At 38.2% G+C, this 25170-nt stretch overlaps 1 protein-coding gene across 2 annotated transcripts; it reads right to left on the bottom strand.

The window, feature by feature from the left end:
* Positions 1 to 5241: 5241 nt before the first annotated feature.
* On the bottom strand, positions 5242 to 24318 carry LOC134532893 (alpha-L-fucosidase-like). 2 transcript variants are annotated; one of them, XM_063369912.1, is made up of 10 exons: positions 24224 to 24318; positions 21164 to 21402; positions 19965 to 20103; positions 17566 to 17672; positions 16277 to 16437; positions 13240 to 13441; positions 11665 to 11805; positions 9254 to 9416; positions 6661 to 6799; positions 5242 to 5487 (listed from the first exon to the last, which is right to left on the bottom strand). In XM_063369912.1, the coding sequence occupies exons 2-10, from the start codon at positions 21387 to 21389 to the stop codon at positions 5386 to 5388; spliced, it is 1380 nt and encodes a 459-aa protein (XP_063225982.1). In that variant the 5' UTR covers positions 21390 to 21402; positions 24224 to 24318; the 3' UTR covers positions 5242 to 5385. The 2 variants fall into 2 exon arrangements, with proteins under 2 accessions (XP_063225982.1, XP_063225984.1); XM_063369914.1 differs by having other exon boundaries at positions 21164 to 21390.
* Positions 24319 to 25170: the final 852 nt, after the last annotated feature.

Genomic DNA, 25170 nt, shown 5'->3' with positions numbered 1-25170 from the left:
CCCTGTAGTCTGGTTAGGCTAGCAGTGGGAATACCAAACCTACAGGAGGATATGAGAGGCTACTTGGGAAATTGGGGAATGGGGAATAATTAATAGGAAAATTCTGGGTGATATTCGATGTAATCTAGTGGTATTTCCAGGAAATTATGGAAAATTTGGAGGAATTTGATGACGTCAGTAGTCAAAGTTCACACATCCGAATCCGACGCCACAAGCCGCTGTCCCCGAATCGGCTAAATCACACTACTAACTTATTATGTTGTATCTCAAAATTATTTTGACTAAATCAATGTGTTGAATCTCAAAATACAAATTATCAAGTGACTAACGTTTTGGAACCGGGTCGGAATAAATTGGTTTGCTCATAAACATGGTGGCCTCTAAAAATGTTAATCAGTAGTTGATATTGACCAAAGAATCGGTTATATCCACCACAGAATCAATGCTGGTGGATGTGATGAACAAAAAACGAAGCCACCACTGGATTTCTGAAGTTCATTCAGTGAGATGACAAGCAGAATTTCACTTATTTCACTGGAACCGTTTTAGCTGTTGAAGTTATATGGTTCGGAGCATGGCCAAAGTATTCAGGCCAGTCATATCCGTCAGAAATTTAAAACTTTCTTTTTTGTGGAATGATTTATAAACATAAAACATTGTATTTAAATATTTATTTTTCTGACTTTGATATTTTAAAGTACATAGTGGCTTTGTCGGAAGAAGCTGAATCAATATTTTGACATCTACTATTAACGTTTTATTACAGGCAGGTTCTTTTATGTGTATATGAACGATTTCATTATGCACTCATTGGCGAGTGGTACTCTTAACGATCGTGGCTAACAACAAAACTGGAGTAGTGCTACAAATTCAAAACTATTATAGCCAAACTTATGTTGTAAATGTGTCAATAAAAATACCCCCGAGTTCTATTTAAAACTGGCCACAAATTATTACTTTTTTCGCCCTCGTTTGTTTGAAACCTAACGGTGGACGGAGGCAGAAGAAAAACTCGATAAAACCTATTTATGTGCAAATGAGGTAATTAAACTAATGGAGATATCAAATGTTTCTTTTGCTTTATTTTAATTTAAATCAAACTAGCATAAACTTTATTATTTGATGATAATCACTGTGTTAACACAGGTTAAAGTACATTTCCCTGTACCTGCTCACGCACAAAAGCTTCAAAGGGACGTCGTCGTTTGTTAGACACAGGCGGATAACCTCGCAAAGCACACCATTCTGTTTTGACGATGTTTCGCGGCAGATTTATTTATGGTGGCAGTTTTCATGGAGGTGTAGATAATGTTAATTATTATGATGCACTGTGTAGTTCTTCAGTATATTATTTTTGTAACATAGGCATGCATGGATTTTAAAAGTGAATAAAGAAACATAATCCTGTTCAAGTCCATTGCAAAGTGCATAGGTACGTAATGTTATAGTTTTATTTATTAAAAAATCATCTATAGCTATAGGTTTTTGATTACAGTATGCAATGGTAACTTCCTTTGTTTAAGTGTGCATATAGTATTATATCAATGTTCTAAAGTCGGTAAAAAAGTAATAAAATAAATGTTTTTCGCTCATTTATGTAGTAATGCAAATTCACATGACAGCTTGGAACTGGTAAAGCTGTAAACTTAAAGGAATATTGCACAAGTTAGTCCAACCAACGAATATAAAGCTTTTAAAGGGAAGTATTATATTTGTTTATATACTAAGATTTATTACTATTTGATAAAGGAATAGTCCACGTATTAACGAATATATTTTCATTGACGTTTAGGAATGTAACAGTTATAAAGTTATAAACTATATTTTTGTCGCTCCACCTAAGAGCAAATTGAGTTGACAAGGGAAAAAAAATATTTCGATTTCACTTTTTTTTTTTTCGCTGACGTGGTTGGCAGTATAAGAACAGGTCACTCAGACACGCGGAAGTTTAATTAAAAGGGATTACGTGTTATTTCCATAATCCGCACACTGCGAGGAATGTAGAAAGAGAGAGAGAGAGAAGAGAATGTGCTGGCGATGCGGATTCAGGATTACCAACCAACCGAACCGTTCGGGTTAACAAGGTGAGCTGCGAAAAATGTCACCCTCACGCGGATCAAACACTTCCATCATGCTTTGCTTTCACGGTTTTGAATTAAAAAAAAAAAAAGGAAGTGTGTCCGAGAGGTTCGGTGAATGTGGCCATAGGTAGTTAAGTCAAGATTACGCGCCATACGGTTAGTCGTGGTAGTGACGCAATATTCCATCAGCGCTGATGTCTGCATGCTTGTTACTCTGTAACTAACTTTACTAACCGTAATTTTTCTTTAAAATTTCGCTGTAAATTTCAATTTTACAATGAAATGGAATTACTTATAAAACCTACTGTTGTAGATTTCTTAAAGTCTTAAAAGGTGCTCCTTAGAATAGCAAAAAAATATAATCCTTATTACATTGGCATTATTACTTAGGTTTTATGCTTACTTTTTCCTGCATGGTTAAAATTTATATAGCGTTAGGAAAATTAAAATGCTAAAAATAAAAACAAACAATTCAACTCACAATAAAAATGTCAAGATTACAAATCTTAAAAATCATTGTCGTACATTATTCATTTAAATGATATGAGCACACACTATTTGTATAAGACGTCATTACTGTTATCACTTTATCAACACGGAAAACTAACAGCCATGTGCCCTAAATATCTGCATGATGCTGAGCCATTTTATCCATCACCGGATGTCATGAGCACAGGCAACGCTATGGATATCATGATTACGTCATCAAAAATGAACACTGCGTGCTGTATGTAGAATTTATATCATCTTCCTCAAAATATTTTATTTATTCGCTACTCACATATCAAGCACAATAAATAACAAAAAAATTATAATGTAAAAAATCGAAATATATATATAAGTACTCATAAGTATCAAGAAAATACTGAGTGTAGCCTAATAGTTGTAAGCCCTGGCTCATATTCTCATGTACCCGGGTTTAAAACCAGTCCGTGCTTTCCAATGAATCACTCCAGGTAAGTAACTTCTAGCGCGGTATCGCCTCTAAGCGCAAGGCTGAGGACTGGCGCGCATTCTTCTCATCGTGCGTAGGGCAACTGTGAGATTTGAGCGGTGACAGTAACATTACATGGAGGAGAAATGTAGAAAAAAGGTGTACTGCAAGTCTCTTGAGTGCTTTCAAGAAACTATTCCGAGTGTTTCATGCCTAAATATTATTCTGATAAAAAGCGTCTCAGCCATTTCCACTCTTCTAACAATACAGTTAAAAAAAAAAAAAACTTTTGTCACAGCCTATAGGCGTAGCTAAATTTTGAATACACATTTCTTCTGGAAATTTTCAGGAAACTTCTATAAACTTCTGGAACATTTAAAGAATTTAATGTACATGTCATCTTACATGTTCTACACTATTCCAAAATGATCGATAAAAACATTTTTCATATTCCATGCAGCGAAAATGTTTGGAATGTTTTTAACTCAATTGATCCAGCATTACTTAGCTTCGAAAGAATTTCACAGTATGCCTTCTTAAGGTAGTTATGGATTCTGTTGACCTTCAAACACTTATTTTCATACCTTGCACTAATACGTGGTCGTATATAAATTTGGCTTTAGACCAAGGTTTAAAATAATAAGATGGTTTGAAATAAATTCGAATGAATTTGATTGTAAGGCAGCTTTGTATTTTTCTTTTATTTCAACTCCTATTTTTGTGGTATTTCATTTCATCAAATATTGTCTCAGCCAAAGATTTTAATAATGTTTAGAATTTTTCTTTAATGTATTTGATTGCACACCTACCAAAACGTTTTTTTTTTCACCTCTTGTTATCTATTTCTCTTGCAGTAATGGTGGGTTACCTAAATATTTACTTAAGACAAACGGTTTGGAGAATATTTAGAAAGTTTAAAATATATAAGAACGAATTCGATAGTGTTCGTGGCACGAATTTTTTTTTTTTTTCAGTAATGGTTCGTCTTATCAAAAATTGTTTCAGACAAAAGTTTTAAGTAAAAATTATAATATTTACAAACAATTTGAACGGATTTGATTGTGTGCCTACGGAGGGAGTTATGCATTTTTTGTCTTCCAACCCTTTTTTGTTTTCTCCCCTTGCAGCTGTGACTGATCGTATCTAAAATTTATCTATACAACGTTTTTGGTATTTCGTCTACGAGTTATAATACGTTTCTGTATTTTTAAAAAACCTTTCTCCATTACTACCCCTTTGGTAGGATTATGCACATTAACGAAAAAGACCGAGATTTTCTATTACTATATTTTATTTATTAATTTGGAAGTAATTTGTGCCAATTTACGGCAATTATCGTGTACAAAATTTGATTATATATATAGATAACTTTTGAGTTGACTGTATTTTTTGGGTCTATGAATCATGAAATAAAAACTATATTAAATTTTTCCTGAAGTCGCACCATGGTAACGGCTACAACATGTAGTCTTCGAAATCAAACTAAAACGAAATACTGAAACATAACTACTTATCCGCTATCAGCGTATTTGTAAATACTTTTCGTAAGCAGACCCCACTGATACCTTGAGCTGTTTTCCAATCGTGTGGTGTTTCCTGAAGCTCTGCGCAATGTGTGTGTGCCCTTGAATGTGGTCGTTGTGTTTCGAGTGACCTCGCTGTGCAGCAATAACAACAAAAAATACATTAAAAAATAATGACACTACAATAAATTGTAATAATACTCTTGAAAAAACATTTGTATGAAATATTTTTTATTTAATTGAAGAAAAGGTGTAAGTTTTGTTTAAGTAAGTAACTGTTTGAATCATTTCTATCAATATTTCACGCAGAATTATTTTTTTTTTCTGAGCGAAGAAATTAAGATATATAAAGGAACGTGATATTTTACACAATCATTATCTAAAATTATTTATTAAAATAATTTATTTTCTGTATCAGTATATGGAAGCTCATTAAGACTCATCATAGCATGTCTTGTTTATAAAATTAAGTTGTGAACCTAGCCCCACCTGAAGCACTGGCAATGTTATTACCTATGTTCTTAAGATACCATTAACGTTTTATTGTTTTTAGTTTTTTTTCTTATTAAATGCAGCCTACGTAAAATTCTATACGAAAACAAACTTGAGCATCTTGAACTCTAACTACTGCTATCAAAATCATATTTGATGCTGGGTTCCAACTGCGAATGGTAGTAACACACAAGGACAATGGTGGCAAGAATTGGTTAAATACACGGTAAAATGTATTTGAATTCCAAGAAATCATCACAGGAAAGATAACATGGAGTGTAAATGGAAGACGCAGAATGAAAATTTGCTCAAATATCAGTTCATGAGCTCAGACGGTCTTGTGGCAGTGATGGTGTCAGTGTGTGACATTCGTCAGTTTCAGCGCCCATGCCCAGTCTGACTTCGCGTCTTCTCTGCTGCAGAAAGTCACCTTGATGCCACTCGATGCAGGCGCCCACTGAAACAGCAAATGTACAGGTTAAGTTATATTTGAATTGGAAAGCTAAGGCGAGTTTGGTTTGGTAACTTATTAATTTACTTCAGTGCAACACTACTTCTTAGGCCTAAACGAGATTTCGGTGGGTTGCAAATTCTTTACCTGAGCAAAGCAGAGTATTTCTCCATTTGCTTAACATGATAATATTTTGCTTATATTTTAGTTATCTGGCTTTGCAAGCGGCCCTTAGCAACACTTGTCCTGAGTTTAACTAGTTTAAAAAACTTATGAATTTTGCGTCCAGTTGTTGACAATGTTGCTGCAACCATTTTAATTCATTTGTAGTGAAAATAATTAAATTTAAGTTGATTGTTGTAATTTTCTCCAGCATTGCCAGTATATTGAGTTTGTCTGCGGTCTAATTCTTTCTGACTAAATTCCTTCCACAGAATTCTCTGTGCTGTCTAGTAATGTAACATTTGACATCAGCTGGTATTTAATGATTCTCCGTGTGTTTATGTATAAATTTTCGTTCATTGTGAGGTTTTGTCAATGAAAACCAACGTAAACCAACAATGTGTATATACAAGATATATCAATATTAAGTATCTGGTTAAAATTGTTGTCTATTAACATTCACTATTGATTAACTAAAATAATATTCACTACGGACAATAAATATTATACACAGAGGTCAAGAGAATTAAAAGTAACTTGCAACAGGGCTGAGTGCATTGGAAGGTTTTTTTTTACTAACGTAAGTCTATTTCCGAATTTGCTAACGTAAAATACGATAGCTAATGAGGGAATAATAAAATCACTTATTGCTTTTAAATCATTCACGGTGAAGCATAAATATTAAATTTCTCTACGTTTACTGAAATCTTCAAAATGCAATCTTAAATGTAATTTTTAGCCTTTAGCTCTGATATTTTTCCAATCACATCACGCAACTCCTTGAGTGATGATCTGTTACGGTGTTTAAATTTTGTGTAAAAAATTCACCACTGAATCGTGTCTCTTAAATAAATGTTTTATCCATCGGGCTTGGCTATAGCCCTCCAGTAATAACTTCAGGGTCTTTACAATCGAAATCGCCAGCATGCCTGTTCAGTTTCCAAGATGATCTAAACCCAGATTCACCGAAGATGCTGATGGGAAAACTATGTCAATGTGTGACACAGCTAAGTTCACCTCGAGCGCCATGTTGTTGCCCAGAAGCGTGACGTTCGACTCGTCGCTCAAACGGGGCGAGCCCAAGTGCAGGACGTTGTTCTTCGGCCACTGCAGGACCAAGGCGAACACCGACGAGCCGTCCTTGCTCTTGGTGTACCTGGACCACACACAGAGGCGTGTATCACAAACATGGACATCCAACGGGCATCCTCAAAAACCAGAGGTACGGAAATTTCGCGGAATTCATTTGGTAGCATTATAGAATGCAAACCTTCATATTCTTGCACTGCGTTCATGATTGGAACGCAGTTATTTGGACACGGTCCTTCTGTACGACAGTGAGCCAACGATGCCCAGCTACGAGAGAAGTAAGCTAACCAGGTAGTGCCGATTAAAGAGAAAAAAAAAAGGTTCTTACTTAGAAATCAGCCAATGTAAAAAAAAAATGTTGGTAGAGCAAACATAAGGCTTTACATTTTAGCCTGACGCCAAAATAAATTCGCGAAATTTCCGTATCTCTGTCAATGAAAATTTTTCCTGAAAATAAATGGATGAGAATAACGGAGCGAGGTCACTTTTAGATCCCGACCTCGTATCGCTCTCGTGCGAGGGGCTCCGGGTTCGAGTCCCCGGAGAGGCATGGGTGTGGAATTGTGTCGTCTGAATTCTTCACAAATCCGTCAAAGTAAACAAAAACTGTCTTATCAAATATTAAATTTAAAAAAGAAAACTTAAAGAATGTGGCACATTCCTAATGCACTGAACTGGAATTCTGGATCGCCCATACTGATTTTGGTTTTACATTGTTTCCCGTAATCACTCAAAGCAGAGTTTGGGATGGTCACTTCACCAATTTACTTGAACACTGTTTTTGAGTCCATCCGTCTTTAAATGACCTAGTTGTCGATAAGACTTCAAGCAGAAATATAAATAAAGATAGAAAATAAAAATGAACTGATGGCATGAAGTTGCTCCCAAGAGAATGTAAAAGCAAATTTAAGGGTTTCACGGCACAATGTCTACGACTGGACCTGATAGGCTTTGGTGGGAGTAATTTCGTAATTGCGATGGAATTCAAGGAACAGAAATGTGTAACAACCACGGTGCTGCCATCTGTGGCTTATGGTGCGAACCAAAGGTTACAAAGACAAAAGGATACTTTAAAATTCCTTGTAGAAAATCATGTTCAAAGACGGGGTTTATTAATTTTTTAAAATTCTTTTCCGCTTTAATCGGAGCCATTTTATTTTGTAGTTTAAAATTTCTTTCTGCAAATAAAAAAATTCGATAGGCGATGAAGCTGCTCCGGCAGAGAATTCTAGTGGCGGGTGCGGAAACACTACGTTTGAATCGCAAGAAACGCAGTTGGAAACACAATTTTTGCATTTTTATCACCTTCGCCAATAAGTTTCGTGTCCCGAGTTTAGTATTATATAAGTGTATTTACAACGTGAGAACACGTGAATTTTTCGATACCATGCGCATGTGTTACACATAATTGGTGAGTACTGAAAAACTCTCTTTTATATATATATATATATATATATATATATATATATATATGTGTGTGTGTGTGTGTGTGTGTGTTACGTACACGTACCTGTTCACGTACAACACACGGCTGTTTCCATGACACAGCCACGCCCTCCCTCCCCCCTCTTTTTTTAATATACGTAACATGTAATATTTTTTATAAAAAACATAAAATACGCTATTTTATATTTTAACACCATATATATTCACTGTAACTATTTTACACTAACGTTTTAATTTATGCAATCGATAGATTTTAATGAGAGCTGACGATTGAAACCTAAACAAACATCGTAGCTTCTCCGAGTCAACATCAGTTATACTAAATGTAAACCTCGAAACGCAGCAAAATTTACCTCAAAACGGCGGCGCTTCTTCCCTCAACCGCGCAGCGATGCGTCACAGTCCTAACTTAGCGTAACGAATTCTTTGATACTTTAGCTTATCCAGTGGTGTAATTAAATTTTGGATGGAGTTTATAGATATGTAGCTCAGATGTGCCCCCCCCCCCCCAAACACTATGACTCACCCCCCCCCCTAACCTAATGTTCCCCCCCCCCCCCCGAAATTTGTTATGCCATTTTATCAATAATTTACTCAATTATTTTATAATATTATACTTTTTTAGTATTACATTTTATCACATTTTGCATTAATTTAAAATGATTTTCTAATAATAATTTTGGTCATATCAGGTAATATTTCCATCCTGAACCGACAGATAACTGCTTTTGATGAGGAAAGTGCGGGGTTGCCAATTTGATTGACAAGATCCCTTTCAATTATCAAAGCACCAGAAACGTAATTTCACATTAGAAGCTATAATTATGTAAATAATATATACATTTTTCTCGTCTTTTAACCACCCCCCCCCCCCCCTGAAATTTTAATGACGCAGTCTGCGTCGTTACCCCCCCCCCCCCCCCCTTGTGGGCACCCCTAGCTGTATCCCCCGAATTTTTTTTATCATTCGTTTATTTGAATTGCCTCCCACCAAGGAAGCGATTTCAAAGACGTATTCACGTCAGGAAAGAAAGCTGTTGTGGGTTGTTTGTTTGTGCCCGGGGTTCCCGCTCACCACACGCCGGGGGAGGCGGCGTCCTTCTGGTGGCTCCACGCCTCGGTGGAGTAGATGGCCTCGCCGTTGAGGGCCAGCCACGCGCCCAGCTGCCGCAGCCGCTCCTCGTAGACGGGCGGTATGACTCCCTCCTTGGTGGGCGCCACGTTCAGCAGGTAGTTGCCTGCGGGAGGAAGACCCTGTTCCCTCGGCTTCCAGCACGCCCGCGCTATTAGTTAGGATGTGCAAACTATAAAACGATTAAAAAAAAACTGTGACATCTACTGGTGTATTGAGGTACCACGATGCAGAGCTTTAATTTTTCTTACTCTCTACTAAATTCCTTACAATAGCAAAACGTAACGTAATGGCTTGAAAGCTATTGCTCGGCAGACATAGAGGAATGACACTAACAGTTTGTATATCTATGTCACACATTACATAAAATTAAGATATTTTTTTTTACCCGTTTAAAATTTATTTTTTTTAGACAAAAGATATCCTATGTCCATCCCCAGGATACATATAATCTATCTCCTTGCCAAATTTCATTACGATCCGTTCAGCCGTTCAGCCGGGAAAAGGTAACAGGGGCGCAACAACAGGAGGGGGGGGGGCAATGGTATTTTGTCCCCCCCCCCTTCTGAAACCTTGAAGTGGGGGCAAACGGGGGCAAAGAAAGTGATGTACAAGTCGGATATGTTATTTCCACTAGCTGTGTAATCGATTTTTAGATAAAAAAAAAACTGCTTAAATAGCATCATTTTCCACCTTGAAATACAAATTTTCCCGGGGGAGGACCCCCGGATCCCTCGCTCCAATAGGGGGGATCGATGATTCTTTATAAAAAGGTATATTGCCCCCCCCCCCCCTTTTTGAAAGTTTAGTTGTTGCGCCCCTGGTTACAACATCTACGAAGAACGCTGGTTAAGAATTATTATCCAGGTACATTCGTGAATTTGCGGTTAGCTTCGTAAACGTATGGGTGTTGAGTTCACTCACTTTCAACATGAATCAACAACATAAATAATCTTGCTATGCTAACAAAAAAATTCGAAAACTTTCTTTTTTCCTTCCGCGAGTTTGTTTACCTTGTTTACGACGTAACACAGAACTCGGAAGATGAACCCGGCGAAATTTCTGCGAAGATAAAGTTATCTGAGAATACGAAGAACCCTTCTGTTATTTGAGGTCAATTCTTCGTTTGGAATTCCGTAGATTTTACAGTAATTTCTAACAGTGCAGAGATTTTCCTCCTGTGATTGTTGGCCGTATGCAAGGGAAGACATTATTACTTCCGGTAAAGGGAGGAGGGAAGTGGCCTACGGTTCAGTAACCTCGCAGTTTCCACTACATACTTCTTAGCACGCAAATCCATCGCACTATCAATAAAAATATTCACAAAATATCTGTTTTACTAATTCAAACTAAATAATAAATTGTTGTAACTGTGCATCACTGACCATCTCTACAGATCATATTCCAACCCATCCACCAACTTTCTAAAAATTAATTCCCACGATGCTAAACTATGGACTTTTTAATTTCAATCGTTAACTTACACAGTAAGTTTTCAATGAAGGCGCAACATATACAACTTAAACCCAAGCATTATGATATCTGATATCCTCTAGAAATTAAAACCCCTTAAAACATCTAAACCTGTGGAGTTTCAGAACCGGAGGTTGTGGGCGACATTGCGCCGCCTAGAACTTCTTCGCGGGCTACGGGGTTCGATGCCATTTCAGGTGCTCGGCCCTTGGGTCCACTGTGGCGACGACGATAGTCTGTTTGAAGTATTGCTGCACGGGATCGCTTCATTAAGGGCTCCGCCTACCCGGGTATACATACAGGGTGCAGAGCTTCAGGAAAAGCAACGAAATTTCAAAACTACTCAAGATATCCAAGTGGGATCTGTTTACAAAAAGCATTTAAGAGTTCGCTGCGGGGCCGAAAAGTACTTTCGATTTCGGATTAATTTTTTAAACTGTATTTTCAGAAGAGTTAAAATGGCTAAAACGCACGCTTTCAGGGTAATTTTTAGGCGTAAAATAACCAGTACAGATTCTTAAAAGAACTTAAGGGACTTGCATTACACCTTTATCGTCTTTTCTCGGCCATAAGTATAATGCTACGGTCATCGCTCAAATTTCACAGTTATCCTGTGACGACGAGACGACAGCGCGTCAGTTCAGAGCCTTGCGCTTAGAGGCGACACCGCGCTAGAAGCACCGGCGAGCGTCGCGCTTATCCCGCCTCACTGACGCACATACAACGCTGACGAGGCGGGCCCCTTAAGCAATGCCCTGCTTGGGATGGGTCGTCCAGGACTCCTGAGTTGGATCTCCGACTCAACCGTGTGTTTGTATCTATCGTGTGTGATGATGGTCATTTACAGTATATTATACTATACTATACTATACTATACTGACCGTTGCAGCTGACGGTGGACACGAGGCGCGCCAGCAGCTCCTCCACGCTGTGGTAGTCGGCCAGCCTGGCGTTGCGCCGGAACGACCACGAGTTCTTGTCGACGGTGTCGCAGTTCTCCCACTTGTGCCGGATCAGGTGACCTGCCGGATCACGGGACACCGCTCCAGCACAGCTAGCTGCACGCTGCGCAGCTCGGACAGCGTCGCCGGTCACAGGCGTGGCCGGGTTTTGTGGGAGTCAGTGGCGTAGCCAGGATATGTGTATGGGGGGGGGGGGGTGTGTTAAGAAGCATGGCCCCCACGTATTAAAAGGGGGGGGGGTCCGGGGGTCCTCCCCCGGGAAAATTTGAATTTTAAGGTGTAAGATAGTGCTATTTTAGCAGTTTTCGGTACTTAAATTTAAATATTGTAATGGTAAAAATTTTATTAATTTTAATATGAAATTTGTTTGAGTGATGAATAAGAAATTAATTAAAGATTTGGTGCTAAGGGGGGGGGGGTTATGTACCCCTAACCCGCCCCCCCCCCCTTGGCTACGCCCCTGGTGGGAGTATACTTCGGCTAAACCCGTTCCTGGGGATTGCAGTGGTGGTGTCGGAGGGGTTCTCCCCACCAGGAAATATGAAGCTTGAAAACACATACTTGACGTGAAACGTCTTTAAAATCACACCGAAACAACGGGTACCAGAAATAAAAATTTGTATATATCGTCTTGCCTTAATAATTCCCTAATGATTGGTCTTACAGACGTAAGCGCGGTGTCATTATTTAACGTATTTATAGTCAGCTGGCTTATACGACCTTGAGTTTGCGTTGTGGGCGGGCGGGTTGGCGGGGAAGGGGAACCGCGTAGATTGGTCACAACCGGCGCTCTCGCTCATTTCTACTCAGTGCAGCTCGAGACTCAGTTATGTTAGCGCGATGACTCGTGTGTTTGGTTCTAGAAGTTATGTAGATCGATCAATTCAAGCCAAAAAAAATTGTATTTTTGACAATATTTATATGTAAAAATTTAATTAAGCATTTAAAAAGTGTAAAAAGTCTTAAAAAAACCATATGTACGCGTCAGACCTTGCAAGAGCCAGTCGAAAATATAAATCACGCCTATCGTCGGAAAGAGGAAGCTGTGGGCCACGCACAGGCGCCCCAGTGTCCGGCGCCGAGCGAACGTTTACATTTTTATTCATATTCAATGGTACTGTGAACACTACATGATGCAACTGTGCGAGGTCTGGGTGAAGGGGGAGGGGGCGTGACCGAGCCGGGTGAGGCCTCACCGGGGAGACCTAAGATGCACATAAAGTTCTGCCATTCCCGATTACACCCGAACAATTCACCTTCGGCCAACTTCGGGATTTGGTTTTATTTTCGCGCAGGAAAAACGAATTCAAATATTAAAAGTGGTCGGTTAGGTTAGCTACATTAAAACACTTTAAAACACCATGGACGGTTAGTTAGGTTAGTATAGCTACATTAAAATAAACAGAGCAATATAAATAAACCCTAGGTTGGCCGAAGGTGTGTAATCGGGGAATGGCAGAACTTTACGGTGCGTGTTAGGCTTCCCGGCCTCACCGGGGTTGTAGTGGTCGCGGCAGGTGTAGAAGTCGCCGTGCTTGCACTTGACGCCCTTGCCCCAGCGGTCGTTGGCGACCACCGAGCTCTTCACGGGGCTGTCGTTGTACAGCCACGCCAGGAAGCTCCTGGACCTCCAGTAGGAGTCGCTGGCGTTCATCGGCCCGTCGGACCACACCACCTCGGGCCTGTACGTCTCCACCTGCGCACACGCACTGGTTGTCACTGTCTCCAGCCAAACTGTGAGAGGTATGGTTCCGTGACGGTTCTACTCAGATTCCCGCAGAGGGGGCTAGCTCTGTAGGTGGTCTGGGGCGTTTACGGCGGAGCTGGGGGCGGTTCGGTGGGGCCAGGGCCGCAACTAGAGTCTCTGGCACCCGGGGCATGAATGGATTCATGCGCCCCCCCCCCCACCCCACCCTCTTTTTTTGCACATACCACACCGATAAAGCGGGGGGTCCGGGGGCCTTCCCACGGAAAAATTGTGCTATTTAAGCATTTTCCATACCTACATGTAACAGTTTCTGTGCTACTGTACCTTCCATGCATGAACCCACTATGTCCATAAAGTAGTCCGTATAATCACTAGACTTGTTCATTAAATATATGTTGAGACGTTATATTGTAAATCAGATTAGACATTCCTGGCATGCAAGTTAAAAAACTTTTTACCAGTTACCAGTTGTAGTAGGAATTACAATGCAAGCGATTTCGGCGCCCCCAAAGCTTTGCGCCCCGGGGCGTATGCCCCGCTTGCCACCCCCTAGTTGCGGCCCTGGGTGGGGCCGAAGCTGGGATGGGTCTCCTCAACCTCTCGACCTATAGCCGTGCGCTCACCAGTAACATCATGCCGCGATTGGAAATGGCGAATCTATTTCCCGGTTCTCGGAACCCATGTTGGTGCACTGGTAACAGTGTCAGGCATGTCAAAGATCCATCTCTTTTCTTCTAACCAGGACCACGCCCTAACGGGATCATATGCCTGGGGGAGTATTGGTGAATTCTATGAGGTGTGAACCTAAATTAAATGTCTTCAGCAAACTGTTGAAGGATTAAAAAAAAATCAGGGGTAGAATTTTTTTAAAAAATAAAAATTTCTGTACCATGTACTACAATATTAAATTCGTTTTTTAATTTATTGTAAAAAACATAAATTATTAACTGCAACTTTCGTCTGAAATAACGTTTAACACGACCTACCATTCCTACAAGGGGTGGAATAAACAGGGGTCTTATGACTCCCTTAGTAGGCTCACTATAAAATGTATTCAAATTGTTTGCAAACCCTACAAGTATTACCTAAAATATTTGTCGGAAACAATTTCTGATTAAACCAAACACTGTAAAGGGTGGTTAAAAAGGGTTGAACATAAGTAAATAGTTTCATAACTCCTTCAGTAAGCACACTATCAAAACCATTCAAATTGTTTGTAAATATTATAATTTTTTATTTAAAACTTTTGTCTGATACAATTTTTATAATACAATCAATTATTGCAAGGGGTAAAAAAAAACTTAAGTTGGAATAAGAAAATAAGTAAAAATTCACTGTAATGTACGCTATCGAATCCATTCTTATATTTTTTAATTTATAAATATTGTCTAATACTTTTGTTAAAATAATTTTTATATAACCAACCATTACTGCAAGGGGAAGAAATCACAAGATTTGAAACTATACCATCATATCCGTTATAGTTTATTTTATTAATCCTAAACTTTATCTAAAACTTTGGCTAAAATAATTTTTGATGAAACGAGTTATTACCGTCAAAACAGGAGCTGAAAATTAAAAAAATTTAAAACTTCCTTAGTATAAAATTCGTTTTAATTAAATTTAAACCATCTTATTGTTATTTTAAACCTTGGTGCAAAGCAAAATTTTATACGAAAGTGCAAGGGATGAAAAGTAGTTTTTGAAAGTTAATTTTTTTTTTATAATTACCATAGTTGGCATAATATATAATTCTTTCTAAGTTATTCAATGCTGGATGCATTGTGTTAAAAACATTCATAATATTTTCGCTGAATGGAAAAAAAGAGAAAATGTTGAATCGATCATTTTGTAATATTGGAGAACATAAATATGTTATGTACATTTAGTTCTTAAAATGTTCCAAAATTTTGTAGAAGTTTCCACAGTACTTCCATAAGAAATAGGTACTCCGAAATCTAGCTACGCCTGTAAGCTGTGCCGAAAGGGACTTTTTTCTCTCTTTCTATTTACCTAAATCCAACACATCGAGAATTTGAATTTAAATTACATTTATGGCATATTTTCTTCTTTTTGTTATATGTTTTATTTTGTAGTTGTAACTTTGTTTTATTAGGTTTAGTCAGTTTGTTGACCTTTAAGAATTCTCTTAAGGGACCTTCCTGCATAAGACAGGGACGTGAGTATTTTCTGAAATAATTACATAATTCAATTTGTTGCATGAATTTATTAATGCAAGTCTACCTAAAAGAATTTTCAAGAATCGAAGAAGAACCGAGGCCATGATATCTCCCAAATCATAAATAACAAATTAGGTGACGACTTTTTATTTACCACTTTTTATTTTTAAACTCAGTAGAATCTTGGGACGTGTCTTACACAATGATTTTTCTTCATATCTTATCTGCTCTTGTTAAAAGAATCATATCTGAGTTTTATCACAATAAAAAATTTAATACTATCGATACCAACCTAACCAAAAATTACTTTTCCACGTCGTTTGTCTTTATCGAAGGCTACCCAGGCCTGTTTTTGTAAGAAATCGACACAGCATTTTCGTTGTATAACAAATCATGTTTACCCATCAGTTATTAACTAAAAACACATGTCAATTTGGATTCCTCACTTACATTTTTCACCAGATTTTTTAAGGATCTAAAAATTTGGAAGTTGATAAACTTTATGTAAAATAATTAATTAACGACATTTATTTTTGAAATAACTGTTGAATGCTTATTTCAACACATAACAGACACGACTACGCTAAATAATTGATGGGATATTTATTTTCGGCTACTTATTGAGTTATAATTGTTTACGTACCAGTTCATACAACTCAGGTAAAGTTTTGTAGTCCACGAACTTCTGTGTTTTAAACTGGTTAGCTTCATCCTGAAGGTACAGTGGATTGTACCATTCAAACAAAGAATGGTAAAGGCCAAACTTTAAATCAGTTAACCTGCGAATCGATGATGCCAACTCTCCTGCAAAAAAAAATTGGGTTGTATTATTTTGCTGTGGGAAAATTAAGATTTTTTTTGTAACTATAAACATTAAACAAAATGAACATTATACATTATATTCATTTTTTATTTAGGTACTTCAACTTTGTTTATGTGTTTGGTTTTAGTTTTGTCTGAAAAAATATTTTGTGTAATTTGACAAATGTATGAAATGTAAAATAAATTCATTCAAAAGCATATCAAAAAAACTAAAGCAAGTGTTAATTTTTAGTTTGTTCCATGATAAAGATATGAACCTTGATATTAATGCGTTAAAAATTCCATGTTACACAAATTATTTTTAGAATATTTATCATAAAAAGTGCTTTTATTTCTCAAAATAAAACTATTATCAAACCACTTACACTTTTTTCCGGTGAGCTGTACATCGAAAGTTATAAAATCTCTTATCTGTTAGTCTTTTTCCTTCCACTTTTAAACATCCTTGGCAGTACTGTTTATTTAATCACTATAGTTGAAAAATAATTTAATAATTATTGCAGTTCTGAATGTAATACAAGTATTGGGCGTCTTTCACTTTAAAATTAATATGTGGGCCTGGCATGAAATCACCTGTATTCAAAGCAAATGGTTGTAGTTAAAGAATGCCATGATAAAATGCCTCCAGATTCCTGAAGAAAAAAAATACCCTTCCATTGTTGTAGTCTACTCTTTAGTAATGATTGGCAACGAACGATATCCTAAAACCTATAATATTTTTTTTTGTCTTTAAGTAAACTTTAGGTGACTTCAGATGTTCAGGTAACATTCTTAAGTTCTTGTCGACTCTCTTCATCAAACAGCTGAGTAAACCAAAACGAAACGAAACGTACTGCCTGTGTACATCCCGATGAATAGCTGTAATATAGCTATCTTAGGTGGGAAAGGAGCTAGTGTTTTTGTAGGGGAAGCATGCCAGCTTTAAACCAGTTTTCATTAAGGCATTTTCTGAGCGTCTTAAAAAAACATATATTAAGATGTCGAGCGTATTAAAACGTTTTCATAAGACGTTGCCGCTAAATTGGATTCTTGAAACGTCTTTAAGAAAACTGTTCCAGAACCGGCACGTTCCACATACTTATTTTATTCTGACCAATTTACTACACTCACCTACTAAATCTCTGTTTGGTCCAACGTCCTTAGAATTCCAGCTGAAAGAGTACCGTGAAGGCCAGAGTGTGTACCCTTCGTGGTGCTTGCTCGTCAGTACCACATACCTGTGGAGTACACGAGTACACAGGCTTGTGTTAGAATTAAATATTCTGTGTGTGCAGTTCATGCCTTCTGTCGATATTGTTTTAACAAGAATCTTCAGTGAACTTAATATACCTTGCAAGTGGTATGAAAAATTTAAAAATATATATATATATATATGATACGTGATACCAAAGAATTGTGAAATATTTCGAAAACTTTCTGAGAAAACTGAAAGGAAAATTAAAATTTATTTAATTAATTCTGTCCTTTCGCTCTCTTGTGTTATTTCTCTTAACCCACAAACGCAAACAGCATCATTGAGCAAACATTGCGGTACGTTGTGCTTAAACATTGTTTTATGATTTAAAATACTATTGTAGGGTTACATATGGGGTTTAAATAATGTTCAAAATATTGTAATTTTTTATTTGTAATAAAAATAGATTACTTAAGACATCCTCTAAATCATCTAATACTGCAAATTCTAAGCGTACATTTAATTAACCAATGCTGAAACGATCGGTAGGCTACTTTTTAATTTTGTATTTACCGCCAAACCTCTTTGAAAACCCTACAAAATTATTTTGTTGACTGTTAGATTGATGTTAAATCAAACAGCCACAAAGCTGCTGTTTTTTTTTTTTAATTTTGTGTGTTTAAGAGTTGGAAATTAGAAAACAAAACAACTGTTTCACAAAAGCTCGACGGGCTTTAATTTTTTAATTTTTTTTTTGCTTTGCCTCGGAAAACCGGCAAATAATTTTAGTTAGGAATTAAATTGAATTCCTTAATATCATAACTAATGGTTACAAAAAAAAAAGTATAAACTAACTGACTAACACGTTAATGAAACCCTTGCATAATGGACACAATGGCGGATAGACGTGATAATGCCATAGTTAAATGCCTAGTATATTTCTTAGTAAGCAAATATTGATAACTTTTATTACTTCTGGTCCGCTATGATGGAAAGGCGTTCTGACTCACATGTGCTAGTGACAAATTTTGTGGCTATTAACAATTACGGCTTAATCTCACACGCTTTTTGACATTTCATTAATTTAATGGATATTCTAGTAGATTTTAACTATAGTTCTTTTGCATTTGTGACTTGGCCATAAATTTTGTAGCTATGCACATTCTGAACGTTACGTAACTTAGGTACGTGATTCTTTCGCCATTGAATAGCGCTTAGTAAGTATCACAGTGAAGAATATTTCAGACAAAATGTAAAATTTAAGCGATAAATTTCCAGAAATAGCTCTAAAATAAAAGTGGCAACAGTAAAATGAAGGGGAACAAATGTGAGCGACTCTTTCAGTACACGACAATGATGTGAGGCATATAACCTCGGTAAAGAACAAATTCATGTGTTCCTCATATACACTTATAACGAAACTCGGACACGAACTCTAACATAGAATTCTTTAAAATAATGCTGAGTGTGATAAATAAATTCATATTGTGTTTTCAACAACATTTCTGGATGCGAATCACACGTAGTATTCGCAACTGCCGCTAGAATTCGCTGCCGGAGCAGCTGCGTCGATTATCGAATCATTCGATTAGCAGTCGGAAATTAAAAAATATATATATACATATATAATGAAACGGCTCCGATAAAAGCGAAAAAGGCTTGGAAAAAAAATCATAGACCCCGGGCTTTGGATCTGATATTTCCGACAAGGTTAAAAACTCAATAAACAGTTAATACTATGGAGTTTCCTTTCGTTTTTGTGAACCTTGGTTCGTGACATCCGTCACAGATGGCAGCACAGCACCTTTGAATATATATACTGTATAGAAGTCGCGAGTGGATATGATTTACTCTACGTTTTTCAGAAGCGTATGATGAGCAGCTTGGGAACTTCACCGCTGCAGTGCGCTGCCGTAAAACCCTGTATCGTCTTAGTTGTTATTTACCCGTTAGAGCGCAGCTCTGTCGCCCGCTGTCATTGCCCGCACCACCCACCCATCATTCACTGCAGCTCAAGTTCGTTCAACGGGAGGGGGAAGGGGTGTTCGAAGAGTTCGACACTTGTCCGCTAGGGACCACCACAAGTCGATGCCCTAGAGATGGTGGCGATTGCGGCGGTGAATTAACCAACTACCTCAAAACCGTATTAGAAATTTTAACCTGGGCTGGCGACTTCTATACAGTATATATATTCAAAGGCAGCACCGAGGTCGTCGAATCACGAAGTTACTCCCGCCGAACGCCGCGTACCGAGAGCTAAGAGCAGGAAAGGGAGGGGGGGGGGGGGGGAACCCGGATCCCAGCAACGGGGAGCGCGGTGCTCCAGACTACTCACTTGGCCCCGGAGCTCTGGAACAACTCCGCCCACTGGTCCGGCTCGTAGAACTCCGCCTTGAACTCCTTGGCGAAGTCCTGGTACGTGAATCCCGGCGGGTAACTCCTCTTCATGAAGTCCACGAAGCTGCTCGAGTTCGCTGCGAAAACAACCGTCGGGAGATAAACCCGAATATCAGCCTGGGAAATACACACCCATTGGTAAAACAGCAGAGCACCTGCGTATTTAATTTTAAAATTACCCACCCCATAACCTTAATCCCCTACCCAAATCAACGTATTACATTTAAGATAATTGGTGGAATCATTTTAACACCTAACCTAAATGCACACTAATGCTTGGCTTACCTGGAAAATTCTACGTCTAAAGCTAGCATTTAAGATTTAAAATACTAGTATTTGGAAGAATGCAGTTTGAGAAGGGTCTCATCAAAGGGTAGAAATGATATGATATTCAAAACACTTAATATTGAATTTTTAATGTAATTTTAATATCAGGTAATATCTAATAAAAATAACTTACATTTAAATTCATAATATTTTTTAAACAGTAGATTAATTATTTTTTTATTATAAAAAGTGACAGTTAGTGAGAACGAAAACCCGAGCGTTTGGACCATGAGTAAGTACGTTACCGCCTAGACATTTGCGCCGTTGGTGATCGCGATAAACTTAAACAATATATATATATATATATATATATATATATATATATATATATATTGTGCTTGAATTTTCAAAGTTATTTTTTTCCTTGAAATGGCTGGCCAGTGCGCTTTAATTATGGGGATGAACACTCTAAAGGTATACTACTAATACACCCGGTCTCATCCCGTATTGGTGTGGGAAACGTATTTATATGAAAGCTAATCAATCTTGGAATATACACAACAACAAGGGTTTAGGCACGATAGGACACGGCCAGTCCCTTGTTTTTAGGGAACAGATGTTGACGTCCAATCGGTTGCTGATCTGTTGCCCAAATTCCGCGCGTGCGCAGAGCACACTTTTGCGTTGATATTTTCAAGAAGGCGATAACCGCGTCTGGCGCCTCTTACTCGTACATATTCAATTTCGTGAACATTTGAGGACGTACCAAAACGTATTGGTGTGGGAAACGAGTCGTTGTTAGTACCCTTGTTAGTAAAAAAAAAAAAATGTGTGGGTGATATTGGTCGAGTTGCCACCCGCTGTACTCACACTTCCAGTGGTACCAGAACCACTCGTTGCCGAAGCTGGGCACGGAGTACACCCCCCAGTGCACGAACACGCCGAACTTGGCGTCGGCGTACCACTGCGGCAGCGGGCGCGAGTCCAGGCTGGTCCAGGCGGCGCTGTAGCGTCCCGACGCCCCGCTCAGCGCGCAGGCGCAGACCAGGGCGAGCAGCGTCCCGGCGCCGGCGGCGAGGCCTCTGCCCCGCTCCATGCTGCCCGGCGTGCTGGCATTTATAACTATCATGATTCTTAGCTGAGCATGAGAGGAACAGTTGGGAACGTGGTGGCAAGCGCGGCTCCGGAGGAAGGTTCGCAGGGGGGGGGGGGGGCGATAGCCCCTTCAAATTCAAATTCAAAAAGCTTTTTATTGAGTCTTTTTCATACATTAGCACTTTTACGTGATACACTTGACATGCCAACACTCTGTGCTCTTTTACCAAAAATTATATACAATTTAAAAAGGTGAACGTTGGTTTTACATGTTATATACAGATGAACAGAAGTTTCAATTTATTGTCTCTGAAGGAAAAAGTTTAAAAACCTTCATTATATCGATAGCCCCTTCCGAACCCAAATTTTACTTCTTATTTCTTTGTAGGGAATATCAATGTTTAACTTAGATACTTTCGTTAATGTGCTAAACTCTTCTTTCAATCAAAATTTCTACGAAAATACTAAGATTTCAGTATTTGAGACCATATATATTTTGTGAATATCCCAAGGGCAATGTCATGATTATTAACTGCATCCTCCTGTGTGTGAGAGCCCTGCCCGAGAGGTCTTCCCGGAGCCGCCATTTTGTGGTGGGGGGAACAGGTAGCGGAGGAGACGACAGGGGAGAGGAAAAAAATTACGCAGCATACTTGCATACTTGCACACTTGTTTGCTTGCACACTTGCATACTTGCACACTTGTATGCTTGCACACTTGCATACTTGCACACTTGCATGCTTGCACACTTGTATGCTTGCACACTTGCATACTGTACACTTGCATACTGTACACTTGCATGTGTGAACACTTGCACAATTGCATACTTACTTGGACACTTGCATATTTACATACTTTCACACTCGAATACTTGCACAATGGCATAATTTAGCGCTCGCATACTTGCATATATATTTTTTTTGATCTGCGACCTCAGTCAAAGAGAGTTATGATAACTAATAATATAACAAGCAATAAGTTTCACTTCTGTCGCGCATGGACTCCACGCACATATTTTTTTTGTTGATTTTTTGGCCATAAATAAGTGTATAAAATATTGTAATAGGGACAATATGAGAAACTGGTAAGAAATACGCGAGAAAAGTAATGTCAGTTAACCTGGCGGCGTGGAGTGTACCTATGTTTTTTTTAAGTGCGTGAAACAACTAGTTACAGATGTAGCATCTCGCGGCGTGGAGTGTTAAGTAGCTTGAAAGCAATGCAGTAAAGTGTCTCGCGCTTCGCCAATGCTAATTGGCCAGCGCTTCCCATATTGTTCTATCACGATTTTTGGTGTATATTGACATTATTATTTACAATTGTAATAAATCTGACATAAACCATAATTAAATACTAAACACCAATTATTAGTTCACAGGAGAAACTGTTTGTAGCGGTCCGTTACAATCACTGAAAATGCATTACATTAAATATGATAAGGTCAAAATGGCAAAAGAAAAGTATTAAATGATATAAAAAAATTTACCAAAAACAGATGAAACCTGAATGTCGTCTTTCAATTACGACTCCTCGGAATTAAAAATTCAATACATTCAGATGATTCTATTGATGAAAATACAACAGGAAATTGTATTCCGAAATTCTCACTTCAAAATTTCAATACATTAGTGTTTTAAAACCTTTGTGCTCTGTTATGTATATTTGGCAACAGAGCACACCGAAAAAAATGAAAGAGCCAATGGCAGAAATCGAGCATTGGAAAGAGAAAGTGAAGGGTGAGGCGCGCCAATAGGCGCTGGCAGCTTGATGAGACACTTGAAGGCGAAGCAAGCACAGCAAAGTCTCGATAAACCGATTGAATGTAGATTCCAGCAACCTTGGATATGTTCAATATCGGATAAAACGAGTATAATAAGAAAATCATCTCGTTTTTCACTTAGACCAGGGGTATAATTTTTCCGGGTGATGTTTTTCCAGCTTTTCTTCAGCGTATTTCTTTCACATCACATGATTTGCACAGGAGGTAAATTATCTCTAGGCTTTTGAAAATTTTTAAATAATTTTTTATGTGCTCAAGGTAATGCTTAACTGTTTTTTTTTGCCAGTAATGGCGTCATAGTTAGGCTCGGATAACCTCTGTTAATCGAAGCTCGGTTAATCGAGACTCTGCTGTGCTACTTTGCCGGTGATGCAGTTGAATTTCCAGCCAATCAACGACTTTGCAGTCCCTGAAGCAGTTCAGGCTGACTTCCACACCCCATGTTGATATTGTATTTCATTTTCTTGTTAGTGATATTGGTTAAGGGCTAGGTGTAAATGTTACGCCTGTGATAGATGTTATTAACACTTGTGCGAAATTTCCCACCCATTAAATTACACGTTTGGAGATATTTATGACAAGATCATACAAGCAAGAGAGTTATGGTGTTAAATTGACTGAAATAGTCCTTAACTAATATAAATAACTAAAAAATAAAAAAATATTAGGTACATGATGGGTGAAACTTCCCCCACCTGCCTCTCGAAAAAAAATGGCGTGTGTCCTCCACGCGCGTTAGATGCGAAACTTAATATTTAATTAATTCACTTGATGAAACTAAATATTCAATGATTCACTTGCATGATTAAAATAAACAATTAAATACACAATAAAGTATTAAAAATAATAAACTAATACTTTGGGTATTTCAATACAAATTTTCACAATAATCATAATTTAATTTAATTTTGAAAGAGGAAACTATGTTTTTCGTTTAAAGTATAGTGAAAACCCAGCTCTGTTGCATCGCTTAATTAGCCCTCCCCCTTTCATACAAATAGCGCCCCAATCCTGGATAGTTGCATTTTTCGTTACACGGCTGTGGCATAACCTACCGGCTGTAAAGGCGTTTCACTTGGAAAATTCCGCTGAAGGCTGCCTTGGACACGACTATCCTGTGCTCCGTTGTCTGCAGATAACCTCCACTCACGAAACTGACGTAGGTTTGGTTCGGCGATACCATCTCAAACACTTGTGATAACATTCGTGTCTCCTCCTCTCCCCATTTGAACAGCTCGAGTGGCTTAAACAATGCTCGTGCAGCCATTCGTTTCTGCTCTGCAGTAGTAATTAAAGCTTAGTGGCAACCGTTATTTTTTTCCTTAAGAATATTAAAGATTTTGAATTCTTTAGTAGCACGTTTGTTATGATAGTCAAATATAATTACAAAAATCAAAATTTGTTCTTGCGGGAATTTGCGAACGTTCATGGTATGCATATAAAGTTCACTAATAGCGAGTTTGGGTCGCTACTGCAACTCAGTACAGCAGATTGAAGGGGTTTGAATATATATTATTTCACCCTCTAACTCATGCACTTTTAGTGTTACGTAATTTGAGACGAGCTTCAACAGGATGTTAATGGGTGAGCCAGGTAGCGTAACGGAAAATCACTGGTCTTCGCATTACCTCAACCCCAGCCCCCCAATATGACTACAATCAGTATAAATCTATAACCTTGGATGTTCCTTCACCAAAAAATTCTACGCTGCACGAATGCGGAACGTCAAAACGTACATCTTGCCTAATGGTAGAGAAGTAATTCTGTTACGGGACCACGACGATTTGCTTCCAGTTCAGTTAGAGTACGCTCGTTAATACACATACACCTACAAGACTTAGATGGCAGAAAGAGAGAAAGAGAGAGAGAGAGAGAGATAGAGAGAGACGGATATAGGCCGCTCTAAAGGATGCCTTTGGAAGGATGACTTCGAAATGAATCCGTTTGATAGTCGCAAGCAACGCGAGTATTGTTGCGTTTTCCACCGCACTTTGCGGCAGTT

This window comes from Bacillus rossius, chromosome 6, assembly GCF_032445375.1.
Source record: "Bacillus rossius redtenbacheri isolate Brsri chromosome 6, Brsri_v3, whole genome shotgun sequence".
NCBI lineage: Eukaryota > Metazoa > Arthropoda > Insecta > Phasmatodea > Bacillidae > Bacillus > Bacillus rossius.
This window is presented reverse-complemented; position numbering and strand designations above follow the sequence as displayed.

Excerpts from the sequence above, each read along its gene's own strand:
- LOC134532893 (XM_063369912.1), bottom strand. The coding sequence starts at position 21,389 with ATGGAGCGGGGCAGAGGCCTCGCCGCCGGCGCCGGGACGCTGCTCGCC. Across the intron at positions 20,104-21,163 it reads GTTCTGGTACCACTGGAAGT|CGAACTCGAGCAGCTTCGTG; the intron begins GTGAGTACAGCG and ends TTGTTTTCGCAG. Across the intron at positions 9,417-11,664 it reads GTCCACCGTCAGCTGCAACG|GCAACTACCTGCTGAACGTG; the intron begins GTCAGTATAGTA and ends TTCCTCCCGCAG.